The 21041-nt window shown below is 45.0% G+C and overlaps 1 protein-coding gene across 1 annotated transcript in view; it reads right to left on the reverse strand.

Annotated features, from left to right (window-relative positions):
* Nucleotides 1-21041, reverse strand: part of TRPC7 (transient receptor potential cation channel subfamily C member 7) — a 142867-nt gene that overhangs the window by 66074 nt on the left and 55752 nt on the right. Inside the window, exon 4 of the mRNA XM_069592889.2 lies at nt 1435-1599. Within this exon, the coding sequence (XP_069448990.2) occupies nt 1435-1599 (165 nt within the window). The remainder of the gene's footprint in view (nt 1-1434; nt 1600-21041) is intronic.

The following is a 21041-nucleotide window of genomic DNA, read 5'->3' on the forward strand; positions in this document are numbered from 1 at the left end:
TATAAGATTGGACACCACAAATATTCAGTATGAGGACTTTTATTTTTAATACTATTCTACAGGAGAAGGAGTCTGAGTCCTGATTATATTCTCTGATACCCCTCCTACTCTAAGGCAGTTACTCTGTTGCCCTCCTTTGTAGGCGGCCTCATTAGCAGATCTGAAGCCTTGGACCCATTTTCCTGGCATGAATTTTCTCATGGTGGAGCTGACAAGAGGATCCATTCACTGGTGACGCTTTTATTAACTGCATTAGCTGACCAGATTCCCCGTGGGACTAATCTCCCTGTAGTCATATTTCTACCGAATGTTGATTACCTAAGCTTAGTTCTTTTTGTAATAAGTCACAGAGCTTTGGAACCTCTGATGATCATGTAACCCATGAAACATATTTCAGAATTTCTGCATGATTCGTCTTTATAGGCACTCGCTCTTGCCTGAAGCTGGAGTAACCACTGGTGCCTTCTGTGGCTTTGAATCAGAAGGGCTGTAGGCATGGTGGAACAGGAGGTACGGCAGCTTGGCACCTGCAGACCTCACTTCTTCCGTTACAGGCAGGAACCAGACAACCCCCTTTCTGAAGCAAAGAACCTAGCATGGCGCCTTTCCAGCTCCCCTCCTTTTTCCTTTGGCTGTTTTCCTTCTCATGACCTAATTAGCTGCCCATGTGGGCCAGAACCCAGACAAAGAAGCTGCGAAACAAGGAAGATGTTGAGGCGGATCTGCAGTGCCCCAGTATAAGAAGCCTTTGATTCTTAGCAACTAGTCATTTCTCTTCTCTGAATCTGCTTGTGAAGTATATGCATCCTAACTGAGAGAGTGAAATAAGGTGTTCCATGAATGGGGCTTAGCAAAAAGAAAGTACTCGGTAAGCACTGGCTGTCCATTCTCTGATAGCCCTCCTACTTGAAGGCAGTCAGTTCATTGTCCGCCTGGCTAGGTGGCCTCGTTAGCAGACCCGAAGTCTCTGGCCCATCGTCCTGCTGGCATGAGTTTTCTCTTGGTGGATCTGACAAGAGGATCCATTCACTGAGGACACTATTGACTGCATTAGCTTATCAAATTCCCCATGGAACTAATTCCTGTCTGCATTATTATAATAATTATTACTGTGGGTTTTGAGGGTGTGTTTAGGAGATTGCATAATTGGAAAAGTGCCTTTATTCCCCCATATTCTGTTATTGATCAGATTATGCCTCATGTATATAAAAGTTTCCACGTTATCACTCTTCTGGCTTTTAAGAAAATGATTTAAAAAAGCAAACCTTAGCATTTTCCCTCTTAAGTGGTTTTCTACTTTCATTGGGTATCTCAGGGCTATTTTCTTCAAATGTGGGAAATGATCAGCTGCATATTTGGACAAAATGGACTTCACGTTATGCTAAGTAGAGAGAAGAAATAACCGCAAAGACATGCACCTTAAGCAGTCTGTACCTTGCTGCACGGAGCAATCCAATAGGCTATGGCGAGAAAAGGGAGGCCTAGGGAGACTCCAAAGACAGCCAGGAATTTCACAGCGATAGACTGTTGACGTAAGCCTGAGAGATTTTCATACCACATGGTAAGCAATTGCTGCTGACAGTTAGGATGAGCAACGAACTGTAAAAACAAAACAAAAACAAAAGGAAAACGCAAACAGGAAAATGGCATCGGTAGCACTTGAACAGTATATGGCCTCTGAGTAGCCCAGGGCTGACATGCTCCCCTGGGGCGGGGGTGGCCTGCGTGTTAGAGAGGGAGCAGCTGGTCAGGCACCTGCTGGGTCCCTCTGACTTGGGGATGCTGGGGCCTTTGTGCTGTGGCCAGAGCTCTCACAGGACTGGCTGCATCAGGGCTTGGCAAACCGAGGTCCCTGAGAAGTCTCAGGCACAGAAAACAATAGCCAGCTTCTGGGCAAATGCTTGTCTCCAACCCCAGGAGACTTATCTCTGGGCAGAGTTCATCTGGGAGTCAACATGTTGGAATAGATGGAGCCTGAATGGGGTTTTAGAGTCAACATGGGTTTGAATTTTGCTTCTACCATTTACTAGCCAGGTGGCCTTGGGCCAGCTACTTAACCTCTCTGAGTTTCAATACTGTCCTCTGCAAAACAGAGTCTGGCGAGATGTTGTAGAAAAGTTGCTCTCTCATTTCCTAACCTTGTGTGTTTCCAGACGACGCGTTAGCCCTCCTCAGTGTCCCCTCCCTGGATTTCCGTGGTGTTGGGCTTGGGCCCACGCTGCTCGTTGTGTCCCCACACAGTAGCTTCTCCCTGCCACCTCCTTTCTCTTGGAACTGCCTTGCCCTAGTGGCCGGGTTACAAGATGGGACTTTTGTGGACGCTTTGTATTGTGTTGATCGTACCCCTCTTGACAGATGTTGGACCAAGGGTAAAACCCAGACTTAAACTGGATCCACTGGGTTTTCTCAGCTGTGTATTTGAGCCTGTGATCAAGAGAGGCCGTCTTTTCACTTACTGAGGGGTTAATATGTGGCCTTGAGAGATCTGGGTGGCTATCTTCCACTGTGTGCACTAAGTAGCAAAACAAGCCAGTTAAAGAGAGAGAAAGAAGAATGAAGTTGTCTAGAAAGATGCTCCTACCCGCTCTGAGGCCCAGCTCCACTTTGCCCACATGGTCCACGAGACATCTGTAGATTCAAATACAGCATCTTCCTTTTTCTGTTTGATTCAGCGAGTTGACTTGAGTTGCTGCAACCAAACATCCTCTACCTACAAATATTTGGTGCTACTTGGCCATTTGTCCATTTGATTCTGTCTTGGCCAGTAGAAACTGGCAATAGGCAACATTTAAGTAACAATAATGGGAATAAAGTACACAGTTGAGAAAACTATGCTCCTTAGCTTATTTCCTCCCTGGGACAAAGGTGAGCCAGTATTTGCTTTAGGCAGCCCTGCTCTTTGGCCCCATCAGGATAGCCATGTGCCTTTAGAGCTGAGACTAGAGCAGATAGACTGAACATTCTTCAAAAAGAGTGACTTTTCAGTGGATCATAATGTCCCAATTTTTATCCTGTTTGCCTCACTGGGTATCAAGAGGACATATACAGCAATTTCTGGGAAATGCAAAACATTCCCTTTTCATTATAAGAACAATAAAAATAGAGCTATTTAAAAAATTCTCAACGCAGATGGCAACCACTGCCTGTTTCCAGTTTCTGGGAACTCACAGTAGCGGCCAGATGATTTGTGAGGATGCTATCAAAGCTTTATTTGGCCCTGCAGCAGCCCCTGGTGATACTATTACTCAATCATTAGCTGCAAATGAGGCTTTTTGGTAGATAGCATTATTAGGTTCATTGCAACCGTTGTGGTTTTTTCCTTCAACAACCAGAGCAACAGATTCTCCTCAACCCAGGTAGGAGCCCTCAGGTCATGCTATGGTTTCCTGTGCCCTTGCTGGATCACCACAAAGTGGAGCAAACAGCAGACCGTCCTACACGTGTTTTGGTGATTCTCAGCCTGGTCACAACACGGTCCCATGGCAGGCCGGCTTGCAGACATGAGGGCCAGTCAGTTTTGTTTTCCAGCAGTGAACCTTCTCTGGGTGCTGACGTGGCCCTGCTCAGGAGCAACGCACAGTGCCATGAAGTGGCGGAGATGCTTGGCTCACCCTGTGGCTCCCTGCTCCGTGGCTGCTCTGGGAGGACCCTTGTCCTGATGCCCACCACTGGCCTCTCTATCTTTATCTGGGGAGGGCCCTTTCATGCACCTTCTGCTGCCTTCTGCAGGCAAACCAGCGTAACAGATTGGCAGCAGTGCAGGAAGAGGAGAAATTCTGAGCGAGGACAAAGTGGGAACCGTTCCCACTCTCCCTCACCTACCGCAGAGGAGGCCAGTGAACCCAACTTAAACAAGGGAGGCTTTCTTGAGACTCTGTTCTCCTCTGACTAGGCTTTTGTTAATTTCCACAGTGTCATTTCTTCCTCCATCATAAAGCAGTCTAGCTCCAGACATGCTATTTATTTGTAGACAGACTTATAACATAATGCTCCCCCAAAGCTGAAAGTAGCTGATAGCCAAAGCCCAAACTGCTATTTATCTTTACTGTATTTGTAGCAGGACTTAGAAGGCAACCTCATGGGAAACAATTCAGTGTGTATCACAGATTTTTTTCCCCCACTGTGCTTTTGAAGCGCAGAGAAACGTTCCTAACCCAAGGGAGATGAGAGTAACATGAAGCACGCTAGCAAGACACAACGCACACCCTAAGCAGAAGAGCACTCAGCCAGGGAACAAAGGCAGGAGCAGGGGGAGAATCTTCAGAAGCAGCGTCAGAGAGAAACAGAGGAAGAAAAGCCCACAGCTAGATACGATAGAACGGGAGCTCAGAGAAACAGTGTAGTCGTGGCCAGCTTTTTTTGCCATCTGGCCCACAAGAGGGTGGATTGATCAAAGGATGGATTGCCCAGGCCATTCCTGCCCCGCAACCATTCTGGACTGAGAGTATGCTACGCGGTTATGAAAGTTCTTCAAGGGAAGAACTGGTTTGACCACCTCAGCTTTCCCATCTATGTGATTCATACTCTTCCTCACGGGGAGTAATGACCTGGAGCCGAAAATATCTTAAAATAGGCTTATGTGGAGTACAGCAGCCTGTCAGGAGAATATATGTCAGACCGTACCCACGACTAGGTTGGGTTGTTCCAGAGCACTAGGCTGAGGCCGGGAGCTAAGCAATTAAATTGGAAAGAGAAGTAGAAGGGAGCTCTGAGACAGAATTCCCTGTCCTGGTAAAGGAGACCGGGAAATAGGACTTGAAGGCTGGGAGGGACTAGAATTCATGTGGCCCCCGGTTTCTGAGTCCATCTCAAGCCAGTTATTGTGGTGGCATGTTTGATCAGCCTTCATGTTTAGTATAATATTTATACCCAAAGCTAGTTTTCTGTAAATATCTCACCTAAATGTCCTATTCCTCCCAGCCCCTGGTGACTTTTTAGTGAGAATACGGTACTGGCAGATGGGGACTCTTGGGCATATTGGCCAAATTCTGGCTCTTAATTTGCTTTCAGTTGATCCATTCATTGTTATTTTTCTTTTATAGCCTGAAGGAAGAGTAGCCCCTTCACTCTCTTCCCTGCTTTATATTCATTTACAAGGAAATATCTGATATTTTAAGAATAGTTAGTTGAAGAGTATCAACATTCCTTAACTAACTGTTGAGTATTTTTCTGGCTGTTTCATGGAATGTTAACACCCTTAGGTCATGTATTCCTATTACAACAGACTTTCCTGATGGGGGTGTGTTTAAGTTTGTGGATTGGAGCAAGGCTGCCCGGGATCAAGTTCAGGTCCTGCCACACACTGGGCACATGATCTTAGATCATTGATGCTTCCCATGTTTAGTTTCTTTTTGTCTGTCAAATGAGGCTAATAATGAAGATTCAGTGAGTCAGTATTTGTAAGTGTTTAGGACAGTACTTGGCAAATAGTAAGCTCTGTAGTGGTATTTAATAAATAAAATCAAGCCCATGATTCTCCTTTTTGAAATTTCCCATTTTTTCCCCTCCTTCCTCCTCTTGTTTCTCCATTCTCCTTCTCTCTGGCTGCGGTTCTACTCCACCCTCCTATTTTCATTCTGTTCTCCACGTGGTTTGAGTGGAGTTTCTTGAAGTGTTGTTGCCTTTGGAAAGGTTCAAGTAGCCAGGCAGATGAGTGAGGCCACTCCTTGTCTAGCCTATGCCTCCCTCCTCGTCCTCCAATGAAAGCACAGTTTAGTTGATGCAGGCAATCAGCTGAAAGTGAACTGGTCTCCACGAGGGCAGTCAGGGTCACTGTCAGGCCTGCTCAGCTCCATGCTGGCACCCCCCGCCCCCCACCATGGACTGCAGCACGCCCAGCCTCCCTGCCCCTCACCGTCTCCCGAAGTTTGCCCAAGTTTATGTCCATTGTATCAGTGATGCCGCCTTAAAGACTATTAAATCTTGCATTTGCCTCTTTTAGGGGTAGGGGAAAAGGGCTACCTTTGCTCTCAGAGGCTTTGAGGCTGTGTGATCTCCATCTCCATTAAACCCAGATTTTTCTGACACTAGGTCTCATTTACAGAATAATGAGATGTGGCAATGCGTGATTTGATAAGCCAAAGAATAACTTAGCTAGAGAAAAAGTTTATGAAATCTAGTGCTTATAGAGAAAATGACTTTATTTTCTGCAGAAAAACCATCAAAGGCTGATGTCCAATGTGACTGTGATCAGGATTTTTCACTTAGCTCATCAATAGCCTTTCCTTCTAGAAATCTTTTTACCCCCTGCCCTGGAAACTGTCTACATAGGCAAAGAGAGACAGGTACTATACTAGTCAAGTGGCTTTTTTTAGTGTGGACAGTAAAATGGAATTAGAATAACTCTGTGTTGCCACTGCCTATTTAAATCTTCTAATAGGAGTGGACATCTCACAGGACGGGGAAGCCTGGTGTGTTGCAGTCCATGGGGTTGCAAATAGTCGGACAAGACTGAGCAGCTGAACGACAACAGAGACAATAGGGGTGGATCCAAGGGTGCTGATGTTACTCTGTCCCGTTTTTGTCTCGGCAAAGTTCTCAAGTTGTAGAAGTTGAGGAGGGAAGAAGAGAGATGGAAACATCAGTTGTTGACTAGTTTAGCCTGTTGGTTCGTTTGTGCATTCATTCACTTCAGCGTACTTCTCCCCACCGCCACCTCTTACCAGTTGCTGTGTTCAGCACTGCACGTGAAGAGCAGTCGCAGTCCTTGTCCACGGAGAGCTCTTGGCTCTGTGACTGTGTAAGTGCAGTAGGGCTTAGCAGGAACACCACCAGTTCCAGAGTAGGCCTTCCGTGAATAAGCAAACACGGAGTGCTCATCCCATCAGTGTGCTTTCTCCTGCATCTCTCCCTTTTGTGAGACTTATTATTGAGAGTCTCACATCCACAGCATCCATGTAGTGCTTTGCCTACACAGATAACTTAACCTTCACTCTGTTCTCTGTGCAAGCAGTTAGCAGAGTGGTTACATGCACAAGCTCTGAGGCTGGACGATCCTGGTTCAAATTCAGATACGGCACTTTGTAGTTGTGTGACCCTGAGCGAGCCCCTTCACTGCTTCTAGCTTCGTGGTCCATGAGAGAGGAGAGTGTGTGCTGGGTACTCAGTACATGGCCTGGTGCTTTGGATTTAAGGTGGGCATTGGTGTTCCTGCTGGTCCTGCTACCGCTTCTGCTCCCCCTCCAGGGCTTTCAGTAGTTCTCTTTGCTCTTCCCTTTGCTGAGTTTACCCATCATCAGAGTTTTGAGTGACCATGGTGATTTTAGAGTTAAACATTCCTGAGGAAACTTAGTATGTTTGATTGCAATAAAAAAAGAAAGCAGAAGTTGTCATTGTTATATTAAGTTTTAAATCATGGAGCATTCTAGTATGGAGTCAACACCATCACCATGTTCACTGAACCTATTTACTTAGCCATGCGGCTCTTGAATGGGCACTACAGGAGGATAATCTGTGATAGTTCTAAATGATGGTGGAGAGTGAGAAGGAAAAGGTGTAGGGTTTGGAGCTTTGGGTAGGGAGCCTCAAAAGTCATACCTCTTTCAAGGAGCCTCTAAGCATGGGTATCAGTGGAAGGACTGATGCTGAAGCTGAAACTCCAATACTTTAGCCACCTGATGTGAAGAACTGACTCATTGGAAAAGACCCTGATGCTGGGAAAGATTGAGGGCAGGAGGAGAAGGGGACGGCAGAGGATGAGATGGTTGAATGGTATCACCAACTCAAAGGACATGAGTTTGAGCATTCTCCAGGAGTTGCTGATGGATAGGGAAGCCTGGCGTGCTGCAGTCCATGGGGTGGCAAAGAGTCAGACATGACTGAGCGACTGAACTGAACTGAACTGAAGCGTGGGTAAAATGTTTTAAAATCACAGCTCGAGTGTTTTTACAGTTAGTAATTGAGGACCTAGTATATGAGGGAACTTTGGTTATGTTATCTGTAGTCTTCATAATAACCCTCCCAAAATGGATGCATTATCTACATCCTCATATACAAATGAGGATGTGTTATCAACCCCATCTTTCAGTTGAGGAAACTGAGACTTGGTCAGTTCAGGTTGCCCACAGTTCCACAGCTGGAGAATGGTGTAGTCAGAGTTCTAACTCAGGTTTTGTCTGATTCCAAAACCTGGGGTCTTTTCATGTGTAGGCTCCCTCTGGGAGTCTCTTGATTTGGTTGGCTTGGATTGTAGTTCTTCCTGATTTTAGTTCTTTGTCACAAGTGAAACAATAAAAAGCAGACATGTACTGAGCTCTCATATGGATCAGGCCCTGTGCTGAGCACTTGTGAACATTCTCTCGTTTAATTCAATATGCCCATTATAAAGCTGATGGTGCTGTGAACATCAGATCTGACTCTACTGTGAACATTTCTTAACCACCTTATGCTGCCTTTCTCGGCTGAAGTTTCCTGCATCTTTTCTGGGTCAGATCCCTGGCAGATTCTATCTGCCAAGCAGAAGGGCCTCTCTGTGAGCCTACAGATTTTATGTGTGCCAAAGAGATGCTTATATGGTTTTCCAGCCAAAGTTCTAGGTGTCTCCTTTCACCCCATGGCAGTGGGCTGCATCCTCTTGGAAAGGACAGTTGACCTCTGACTTTCTTCTCTAGAGCAGTAGATGTTCTATGCTAATCCCACACCCATTCCATTTGCATTGTTTGGGTTGGATGGGAGGATGGAGGCTTAGGGTTAGATGGATGGAATTTGGGCTGAGGAGAAAGGAAGCAAGTGAAAGAGAAGGAAAAAGAACAGAGCAAACACTGGGAGAGGCAGAGAGTTTAAAACCTGACTTTCAGCTGAGGTTCCCGCTTCTTCTCTTTTCCTTTCCATTTCCAGTCTCTGGCCAAACTCTGGCAAAGCTGTTCTCAGAGCCTTCCCAGAGTCGACCATCTCTGAGCTCTGCTCAAGGTGTCTCTGTTTGCCGGAGTGCTTTCCTTCTCATTTCCACACATCCAAGATTTGTCCAGCTCAGTAACCATCTCTTCCAAGAAAGTCTGTCCTGCTCAAGTTAGAATCTCCCTTTCTCTCCTCTCAAGTAAGTCATGGTCTCTCTCTTTAATCATAGTTAATATGCCTATATAATCGTCCGCTAGAGAGAAGACCCCTTCTGGAGGGTTCTTATGGTACTCATCATGGCACCCACTGCTTGGGTGTTCAGGCAGTGTTCTGTATGAGTGAGTGTGCAGCTAGAAGTTCAGACTGCAAACCGATGCCATGTGCAGGACCTGACATGGTCCCTGTGGTGCAGCAGAATCTAGCACCTCTGGCCATGTCACCACATCTGGAAGAGACACATGGGAACAAGAGGCTGAAAGCTTGCTTGGCCCCCTCCACTGCCGGAGACACGATGAGTCGATAGATGACTGAATTCACATCCCCACTGAAGTTATTTTCACTACAGAAGTTCCAGGAGATTGGAAGACAGTGATGACAGCACTGTCAACAGCAACAAAACTTCATTCTCAAAGGTAAGCACGCTAGGAGTTTAGAGAGCTTATCAGGAGAAAACTCATCATCCTCTGGAAGAGGTGCCCAAGAGCTGCACTGAGGAGTCAGCTGGGGCCTGGAACTCGGCTCAGGGGAGCTTTGCTTCTTGGTTTTTTATTTGTTGCTTCTGCACTGCCTCCTGCCCTTCACCTTTTGGCAGCACTGTCTTCGAGATTCTTTATTTGCTAACCAAACGAGTGTGCTTTAAACACCCCTTGCTGCCGGGAGATTCCCTTTGGATGCCTGAACAGATGCCTCTCGCTCGATTCCAGCTTCCCCTACCTCCTCTTTCACTTGTGCACCTGCTGGCCCAGCCAGCCCTGGCGTCCTTTTAGTCACATCCACGGCGGAGTGTCCAGCCAGGCAGCTGCTGATTGAATGATTCAGGAAGTTTGCAGGGCAGCAAGAGGAGATGGGTGCTTCTGAAGGCTCTTGGCTGCCCACTGAGATTTGATATCATACCTTCAGTTGAGTAGCTTTCTTGTTCCCAGAGATAACTTCTCTGTTCCTGTTTCCCAGGGACAGCAGGACATGAAAAATTCTTTGACCTCAAATTAATCAGACCTTGAGACTTCCTGATCAATAGGGATTACTTACACAAACGCCCCAGGTTGGTAGGTTCTCAGGACTGTACCTGTGACTCAGCCCCATCTCTCTTGCCAGGGCAAGAATGATTTTGGGCTTCTCCCAGGATGAGCCAGTTCTTGAGTGCACACACAGTGGCAGTGTACCTTGGCTGGCCCTCCTGGAGATAGATGCTGACCGTGATTTTTCAGGGCTCCTGGGAGTACTCCCACAGCTGTGAGCCCAGAGGGTCCTGATGAGCTGACTTGGTTTCTAGTCTGGCTAAGCTGTGGGCTCAGTGAGCTTCTAGCTGGCTCCAGATGCGGGCCTCTGCTCTTTCAGAAGTATTACAAAGAGGCCATTCCCCATACCTGGGCAGTGACTGTCTCCACCCCACTTTCGGCTATGCCGTAGCCTAAAGAGAAATGGGAGCAGCTTCCAGCAAACCTTCTTGGATTATCTTCAACTACTCACATTCCTGAGCCCTCCCCTCCAGCCCAACTGTCCTGCATAGTGTTCCCAGACATGGCCTATGTTGCCCTCCTGCCTGTTTCAAGGAGGTTCATCTTGCTCCGCTCTGGTTCGGTTCCTAATCAACCTTCAACATCCAAGTTTGTCTTTACTTTAAGTGATTCCAAGTCCCTTGAGCCCCTGAGATGCCCTGGACTCCTGGGTCTTATACAGCCCACTCAGGTGATAGTTGTGGTCTTGGGTCAAGTTGTGAATAGCTGGACTATGGTGTTTAGGTCTGAGCTCTTCTGCTGTTTTTAAGGGAACCTGCCTTTGTATCCTCAGGAGTTTACAGCCTTATGTTTTGCACATAGCCAGTATTCAGTAAACACGTTGAATGATAAATTGTACTCTTCTGAAGCCTCTAAGATCGGCTACATCATTTTCTCTGACTCATAATCCTAGAATGATTTCTAAATATAACACGTCCTTTCCTACTCAGGATCTGATGAACACTGAACTGTCTTCACATCTTTAGTAGAGGGCAGACAGGGAGAGGTGATGAAAACTAAATCAGCCTCGTACCTTCTTGTGCCGGAGAAGATTGAAATGAGAGGCTAAAATAGGGTGTGAGGATTCTCTTTTGGATTGAATGGGGATTGTTTAATTTCAGTGGTCTGCCATTACCACTGCAAACACATCAATCTGGCAAATATTTATATAATATAGTAATTTCTGTTATTATAAAGAATAGCTAATGTTTATTGATTATTTATTCTTTGTCAGGCTCTTTGCTTAACAACTGCGATGTTATTTAACCCTCACATCAATTCCTTGAGATACACATTGTTATATCCCTATTTTAAATATGGCAGCATGAGACACGGAGAAATTAAGCAACTTGCCTATAAACACAAAGGTGATTATTGCAGAGTATGGACTTGTAGCCAAAGACAATGTTTTGAACTATTATCCTGTATTTCCACAGGGTAGATTCCAAACAGGCAGACATGCCAAAGCATGAGGATCCACAGTGATTTCTCCAAGCTTACAGAGGCCAGGGGACCTCATAATTCAAGTTGCTAAAACTCTTATCTCTCTGTGCTTCTGCCTGTGGGATCGCAAAGTCCCAGTAGAGATGAAATATCAGGAATACGCAATGGGAAAGGCTTGAAGCCAGTTTCCTCGACAACTTCATCTTGCTAAAAGGAGTGAGTCATCGTGCTAAAGATGAACTCCTGGGCTCGCTCTCCTGCGTGCAGACAAGAGTAGCAGCAACTGATTCAGCTGTCGCTCAGCTGCCTGTTCACCACTCTTCAAGGACAGGTTAATGTGGAGGTCACCCAGGTCTTCATTAACAGCCTTGAAATGTAAAGGCTCCAGCCAAAAACTTGCTTTGCTGAAGGTCCTTCTAGGATCTTTGGCTTCTTGCCAAATCTCACCTGATGATGATACTTCACTAGGAAAAGCTGTAGTTTCAGATAATTCTTTGAGCCTAGGATCTTCATAATATTCCCAAGTTGGATCCATTACTCTTGTCCTTTAGGTGCAAGGTCATAAAGTGTACACAGGCTCTGAAGTCAGCCTGCCTGGCTGCCAGTCTTGGTTTTACCATGGATAAATTAAAGACAGGGTGGATTCAGTTTTCAGGCCAGTCTTGGTTTTACCATTGATAAATTAAAGACAGGGTGGATTCAGTTTTCAGGCCTCTGTTTCTCCATTTATAAGCATGACTAACTCAAAGCAGTTTTCAAGGCTTCAGAAAAAGCAGTCCTACATTTTGGTTCAATGGTTTAATGGCAACCCACTTCAGTATTCTTGCCTGGAAATTCCATGAACAGCGGAGCCTGGTGGGCTACAGTCCATGGGATTGCAAAGAGTCAGACATGACTGAGCAACTAACATATACCATACTGGCTTTTTGTTATTGGTGTTGGTATAATACTGTATTTCTGTAATAAAAGTCAGACATGTAAATCATTATAATCTTAAGCCCTGTCTGAAGAGTTGTGTCATGCATTAAAGTTTTTAATAAATCAAAAGTATGCTCACTTACAGAGTTTTCATCTCTATATTTTTAAATGGCTCTTAATGAGAGAAAGAAATTCAATTGTCTGTAAAAACAAAGTTTTCTTGCAAGAATAATTCTACCTTCAGTTCAAAGATTTTATCAAATAGGAGAACGTACATTCAAAGGTGGTGGTGGCAGTTTAGTCACTCAGTCATGTCTGACCCTTTGTGAGCCCATGGGCTGCAGCACGCCAAGCTTCCCTGTCCTTCACTATCTCCCAGAGTTTGCTCATACTCATGTCCATTGAGTTGATGATGCCACCCAGCCATCTCACGTCGCCCCCTTTTCCTCCTGCCCTCAATCTTTCCCAGCATCCAGGTCTTTTCCAGTGAGTCAGCTCTTCTCATCAGATGGCCAAAGAATTGGAGCTTCAGCCTCAGAATCAATCTTTCCAGTGAATATTCAGGGCTGATTTTCTTTAGTATTGACTGGCTTTATATCTTTGCAGTCCAAGGGACTCTCAAGAGTCTTCTCCAACACTACAGTTTGAAAGCATCAGTTCTTCAGTGCTCAGCCTTCTTTATGGTCCAGCTCTCACATCTCTATGTGACTACTGGAAAAACCATAGCTTTGGCTGTATGGACCTTTGCAGGCAAAGTGATGTCTCTGTTTTAATACGCTGTCTAGGTTTGTCATAGTTTTCCTTCCAAGGAGCAAGTGTCTTTTAATTTCATGGCTGCAGTCACCATCCCTAGTGATTTTGGAGCCCAAGAAAATAAAGTTTGTCACTGTTTCCATTGTTTCCCCATCCATTTTCCCTGAAGTGATGAGACCAGATGCCATGGTCTTAGTTTTTTGAATGTTGAATTTTAAGGTCAGCTTTTTCACTCTCTTCTTTCACCTTCAAGAGGTTGTTTAGTTCCTCTTTGCTTTCTGCCATTAAAGTGGTGTCATCTGCATATCTGAGGTTATTGATATTTTTCCTGGAAATTCTCGATTCCAGGAGAAATATCATCCAAAGGTATTGATATTGATATAGGAAATCGACATTTATATTTAACTAAGCAGAAGAAGGCAAAGATAGACCAGAAATGCTTTCTTGAAATATAAAACACAGCTTTCAGTCAATAAAAAATTATAGTCCTAGGTTGATGGAGCTAGTAGTAAGTGGTAAGGTGAAGTGATCCTACATTTTTCAAGAAGATTTTCTTCTCCGATTATCAAAAGTATTAGGTCAGTTGCAGATGAAGGAATCAGAGGCAAATGTCTTGAGTTTACCTGTAACTTTTTTGTCTGATTCCCAAATTTCCAGGGTTCTCTTGCAGAGAAATGTGCATATAACTCTGCAGTGATTTATTTGATACACTTTACTTTTTAAAGTCACACTTTGCATTTTACTCTTATGTAATTATTAAAAAATAAGCACTCAAAGTTAATTTCTCCTCTACGAATATATTGCTGATATATGTGTAACATGTATTTTGCCCATATATTTGTTTTACTTGATACTTTTATTTATATGTAGTTTTATTTTTGAAACATACTTAGGATTTCATCACTTTTTTAAATTTAAAATTTTGAATTCTAAACACTGACAAAACGTTTGGGTTACCAGTATCTTGATGATAATGAGAAATGCTGAAATAATGACATAGCCATTGGTTCGAGAATTAGAAATAGCATGTTTGTAACCCCCATGTTCCAGATGTTGGCAGCTGGTGAGTGCAAACCTAGCCGCAATAGTAGGCATGCTTGCATCTAACCACCAGACAGATAGTAAGTGCTGACTGGTCCACGCACCAAGCGTCTTCAGGCATGGAGAACACAACAGTGAGCAGTATGGTCAAGGCCTTTGCCTTTGGAGAACTTGTTAATTCCCATTTCTTTAGCTACAGCGAAATCTGTAGCCTTTCAAGCTAGATGGCAGGTTTTTTTTTTTTTTTTTTATGATCACCTCTTCCTGTGTACTTCTGTTGGAGTCAAGTATTCTACACAAGCCACTGTACCTGTCACTAAGTGTGTCCTGAACTGTCCCTCGGTGACTGGTCCAGTGCACGGCGCTGCGGCCCTGGGCCTCTGTAGCCCTGCTCTGGCTGCCCCACCAGCAGCCCTCTGGGCTCTTGTTCTGCTCGCATGGACACCTCCTGGCTGGTCCCTGCCTCTGAAGAGTGAGTCTGTCCTGCTGTTCTCTGCTCTGCTCTCAGGGGCTCGCTTTTTCCTGTAGTTCTGCTGCCAGGCCCCCGCAGGGTGGTGGGTGCTAAATGCTTGGGACCTGGGATATCTCCTTCTCAGGTGAGGCACCTGCTTTCTCAGCAGAGAAAGATCTCCATTTTTTGACCTCAGACATGGCTGTCTCTTCTCATCTTTTCTAAGGTCAGCACTCCAACAGAGTCTCTGAAAAGTGATCCCTGAGGTGAAGTAATGTCTTCCGTTGTTCTGTAGTTTGTCCTTCTCAGGGTTCAGGCCTACATGATTCTGCTTCTGATGACTCTGAGGTGGAGGATTCTTTCATTCATCTGTGTTTGTGCTTAGTCATGTCCAAGTCTTTACGACCCTATGGACTGCAGCCCGCCAGGCTCCTCCATCCATAGAATTCACCAGGCAAGAATAATCGAGTGGGTTGCCATTTCCTTCTCCAGGGGGTCTTCCCCATCCAGGGCTTGAACTTGGATCTTCTGTGTCTCCTGCATTGCAGGCAGAGTCTTTACCCACTAAGCCATCCAAAAAGAAGTGGAGGATTACTTGTTATATTTCTTTTCATCTCCATTTGACTTTGAATTAGCCTTCTGAAAGCTGGATGGAGAGAGGTGTTAAATCCTGAGTCAGTACTCCTTGCTCCCTACACACAGCTCATCTTGGCTTGTGGGGAGGCCAGGGAAGATCCAAGGACCACCATCTGCTGAGCCCTGATCCCCTGCTTATCCCTCACACCCAGTCTTGGCCAGAGTTCTTCCTTCTAGGAATTTTTTTCTCAGACTTCCCTTAAAAATTAACTTTATTTTCAACTCTTCCACCTTCTAGCACCAACTTGACCAACAAAGTTAAACCCTGTGTAGACATTCTTCTGATTCTTTTTCATGTGGTTCTAGGCCCTATGCAAACAACAGGGTGTGTCTGTTATGAGCACCCCTCTCCCCAACAACCACCATAATTTTTCCCATCTAGGGCATACATTAAACTTTTAAAGGGTGTCTCCTAATCTCATGTGTCATACTGCTTATTTCTACCTTCTGATACTTTAAAGGACATTCATACATAGACAGAGAGCCTGGCACATACCTTTGCTAGATAATTAGTCAATGTTGGTTTCTTTTCTCTTGGTGCCTGCTGTCACCCAAGACTTCCAGCCTTGCTGCTTTCACTTTGCTCAAAAATGTGGATATTCATCACACCCCAAACACATGCAGCATTTATTTCTGGCAGAAGCACAGTCTGGTTAGGCAGGTGACTGCTGGCTTTCTGTTCTTAGATGTCACTGATTCAGTTATCAGTGCAAAGTTCCCCTTAGTGAGAGGTATGAATATTCAGCAACAAATGCACAGGTCCCCTCGACACATGTGCTTGGTATTTGAAGAGGCAGTGGTCTCCTTTGTCATTCAGGGGCTCATGATATATATAGAAAATTTCTTGATGGGTTGAGTTAATTTTGGTCATACTAGTTTTTATCATGCTCTGACAAATAAAATCTCTCTTTAAATATGTTCATATTCTTCAGAAATGGAAACTGAGTCTCATAAATTATCATGATCTATTTAAGGTCATATCTGCGTATACATAAATTTATGTTCATCCATTCATCCATCCTTCCATTCATCCAGAAAATACCTACTGAGCCAGATACTAGGAACACTCAGTTTGAAAATAATGTCTGTCAATATTGTTCTCATGACTCTCAATGTCTACATCAGGAAATAGATTAGCAGGAAATTCAGTGTAGTTCAATCAGTGCCATAACAGGGTTAGCCCTTAATGCCGTGAAATAGCAGAGAAGAGGCACCAAGCCCAGGAGGGGATGTGAAAAGATAATGAAAAAAGGCTTCCTGGAGGAATGATTCTTGAGTGGAGCCATGAAGGCTATAACCAGGCCACTGAGAGGGCCAGGAAGAGCATGCTAGGGAGAAGTAGCTGCAAAGAGATTGGGCTTGAGGGTTAGATAGATCTTAGAGCTCAGTTTTACCTCTGAACTGAATCTGTTTCATCTGTAAATGGGGATGACAGTACTGATGGTTTAAACTGAATGAATGTATTCAAAACACTTGACATGAAGGGGACAGATTAAGCACTTACCAAAATACTGTTGTCGTTATTAGTATTAGCGATGCCTTAGTGCCTGTAGTGTCAGGAGAGGTGTAGGCATCCCAGGGTGAGTGGACCATTGGGGAGTGATGGGAAATGGGTGCTCCTGAAGGGGTCTTGCATCATACTAAGATGGAAACTAAAAATGACTTGGAAAAGCGGAGTACCTTGGGAGCTAGAGAGAGTTGTACTAGACTTTCACTATTAAGTATTTGGGGCCAGTCACCCATAGTGTAGATTGGATGTACACACACACTTGCCCCACTTCTGCCCCTGCTGGCCTCCCATTTACCAAAGAGCAAAAACAGCATCATTTAAATTACATCATCAGACAGTCTCAGAAGGCTCCGGGGCACCTGATTCATGGAACCTGCCCAGTAGACAATGATAATTTATTGCAGTGTCCAGGATTCATTCTGCAGCCTCTTCAAATGTTAATGATCAATAATGTAATTATGATGGGGAAAGTTCCTGGGCCAGTTGTGGGTTTAATTTAATTTACAAAGCCATCTGGAGCTATGCAGGAGACTTTTTACATTTCTTCCATGCCAGATTTGAATAACTTCGAGTCACTGTAATGTCAAATGTATAGCAAAGGCAATAGCTCTAAGCTCTGAGGGTTAGAAAGGGAGCCCATGCCTTGGGTAAAAGGATAGGAAGGGACTGAGTAGTAAGCAGAGGAAAGTCTCTGCTCAGGGTAGTTATGGAAGACTTTGGTGTGTTTCAGGAAGAATGAGACTGTCAGTGGGCTGGATCACAGTGAACCAAGAAGAGAGAGGCAGGATGTGAAGTCGGCAAGAACAGATTATCAGAAGTCTGATAGACATGGAAAGAAATGTGATGCCTTTCTAAGCAGCGTGGGCACCACTGGTCTGGCCTCTTGTTCAGCTGAGGGAAGCTCCATTCTGAGCAGAAATCCATCCTCTTGAGCCAAATAATGCCCCTTCCTTGCTCTTGGAGAGATGGGAGAGGAGAGGTTACAGAATCCACCATCATTCTCAAACACTCTTGACTCGTGCCCAGATCACTGAGCTGTTGGACAAGAGCTCCCTCCTTGGTCCTCACTCTTCTCTGCCTTGATGCTTATGCTATACTCCCATCCTTCTCTGAGGAAGAAGCATCCAATCTAATCTCAGCTGGCTCTCACCTCTGTTCTTCATCTTCCGTGTGGCTCCCCGACCATCTGAAGCCTGGCTCCTGAACCCTACTGAAATGGCTGTCTCAGAATTTCTTCTGACTGTCAGATCCAAGAGTCTATTCTATGTCTTCCTTCCCTCTGACGGTTCTGTAACTCGGGTGCTGCCTGTTGAACCATAAATGCCTTCTCCCTTAACCCACTCTGGGTTACCCACTCTGGGTTACCCACTCTGTACACTGGGTGTCTGAATAACCTGCCTGGGAGAGGAGCCTGTCTTGTTTTGTTGGCTAAAGGCCCATCACAGGAGAATGAATAGTGATTTGCCTTCTGTCTCCTGTGGATGTGGCCAGGAAGGCTCTGGAAGAGACAAGTAGTCCTGGCTCAGGAGGAAGTTCACAGTTTCTGGGGGCTTTAGGAATGGTTCTGAAGCTCCTATGCTGACCTTTTTCTCAGAACAAGGACCAGTGGAGGGGAGGGGAGGGTACCCGGTGGTGAAGAAGCACTTCCTGAGTCCAGGAGAGGAGAGTGGGCTTTGGGAATTTTCTGTGGGGTGTAGATATCAGAGTCTGCATGAACTGTCTGCACTGGAGGCAAAAGGACCCCCAAATAGGGACAATCAGAGTGCTATGCGTACTGGCCCAGGCCAAGGGGCTTCTTTACGGGAGTTCAGGAGAGTGTTCTGGCACCAGTCTGGCCTAGCAATCTTGCTTTACTGGAACCTCCATGAAGGCAGAGATTCTTGTGTTTTGTTTTTATTATTGCATTCCCAGTACTGGCTATAGTATCCAGGATACATTGCTCAAAAAACAAAGTGTTGAATGAATAAGATTGAGCCACAGCTTGTGGAGAGATGGAGGTGGTCAGTGGGTGTTAGGGGTTTCAGGAGTGTCCACACAAAGAAGGGCACAGACCAAGAGCCTTCTTTGGGTACACAGGTAAGTCTTCAGGACTGCAACATGACACAGAGGAGGATGCCCTGGACTGACTGAGGCAGGATCTCCTGGCAACCGGGGTGGGAGACATGTGTGTATGCTCAGTTGCTAAGTGGGGTCCGACTCTTTGTGACCCCACGGACTGTAGCCCACCAGGCTCCTCTGTTCATGGCATTTCCCAGGGGAGAACACTGGAGTGGGTTGCTATTTCCTTCCCCAGGGGATCTTCCCAATGCGGGATTGAACCCCAGTCTCCTGCGTCTCCTTCATTGGTAGGATTGGGATTCTTCATTCTTCATTGGGATTCTTTACCTCTGAGCCACCTGGGAAGCCCCACTAGGAGACACTGGCTTAGATTTGTCATGTTTTAGAAAAATTTAAAAGTGATAAAAGCCAATATTTATTGAGCAGTTATGAGGTACCAAACATTTTAAAATGATTAATATTCACAATAATCCTATGACATAGATATAATGATTAGCTTTCTTTTTTCCTTCAAATGAGGAAAGAGGCATGAGAGAGGCTAAGTGACTCGTCTGAGATCACACAGCCAGGATGTGAAACACTTAGGCACTCTCACTCCAGAGCTCCATCTGCACCAAGTAGCAGTTAAGATGAGAGAGTCATGAAGCAAATTCATACTGGTTAAGCGTGTTTCTTTACTAATTACATATTTAACATTGTTTATACATACATGTATAATGTGTAACATTTTAATAATATAATACTTCTGTCGGAACAGATTATAGTTAGATAACTTTTTTTTTTTTTCTAGTAATTGTATATAACAACTTGGAGTGAGCTGTGCCTTGCCTGCCAACCAGGTAATATGCAGCCAGTTTCTCACTACTAGTACCTGCTACAGATCAGAGTAACTCCTGAAAGATAACATTTGTAAAGTGCTAGTGGCCCACATTTATCTGATGCTTACTGTGTGCTGGAAATTTGTAAGCAAGTATTATTACCCTGCTTTACAGATGAAGGAAAATCAAGCTTAAGTGATTTGCCCAGGCTCACCCCAGCTGTCTCATGCCGTAGCTCAGGGCTCTTAACTACTACCCCACACAAAATATTGTTTCCATGTCATGTGGAAAGGTCTGGTTTTCAGTGCATTGATTATCTGGGAGGGAGTCAGTTATTTCAGGAGGAAGTCTTTAGCAACCATGTAACATATCCTTTGGGATACGTGTGTACTGTTTATGAGTATACAGTTATAATAGAACATGACGTGTCTGTATGTGTATAGGTCACCCACCCTGATGTCAGTTTTCTCTGGGAAGTGGTTTATTATCAGCTAAAGACCTATAACTAGTGCTAATGGATTTGGTTGTTGGAACTTTGTTTTTATAAATCCTCCCTAATGGGTCTTCATTTTACTGAATTTCAGCCTGATGGTCACTAAAAGCAGCTTCTGAATGAGCAAACATTAAAAAATTTCCTTTTTGCCCATTGAATGAGGGTCCTTCCTTAGAAAATTAAGTGTTATTGTGCATCCCATGAAAATAATCTGGGGAAACTGGATGGGAAGGGGTAGCTGAGGATCTGGAGAGAGGGTGAGTATTCCTGGAGATCCTGGCTGTGTTAGCTTATGTAGCCAGACCCCTCCTCCAGTTTCTCGTGCTGCTCTGCCTTCATGCACAGAACGTGTGGACTTGAGCAAGGGTGTCTGGTTCTTTGGTTTTACTGTCTCCCTTTGTCTTCTTCTTTGGGGAACCCACTCACAGCCTCCTAGGCCAAGAGAGCTGGTCTTAGTCCTGAGGGTCCCAGCACATTGTGGTAGTTAACAGCACAGGTTTGGGACCAGGCGTGTAAGTTGAACTCCCTGCCTGCTGCTTACCAGCTGCCTAATTTTCAGTGACTTGTTATCCCTCTCTGGGCCTTGTTTCCTTCATCATTAAAATAGGGAAAAGATGATGAGACTGCTCTGAGGATGCAGCATGCCAATGGTGAGCAGGAACAGGACTGGCACTCAGTGCGAGAGAGCGTCTCTAAGCTGTTCTGCATGCCTTCTTTCTGAGCATCTCCTCTCCTTACCTTCTGGGTCCCGGTTCTTCTTTCCTTGCCCTCTGCCCAGTCCACCCTCCATCCATGTGGGCTCTGAGCTATTCCATCCTTCTTCAGAATCCTCCAAGCTCCTAAAGAGCCTCCAGATCCATCCCTCACC

Source organism: Ovis canadensis, chromosome 5 (genome assembly GCF_042477335.2).
Source record: "Ovis canadensis isolate MfBH-ARS-UI-01 breed Bighorn chromosome 5, ARS-UI_OviCan_v2, whole genome shotgun sequence".
Classification (NCBI taxonomy): Eukaryota; Metazoa; Chordata; class Mammalia; order Artiodactyla; family Bovidae; genus Ovis; species Ovis canadensis.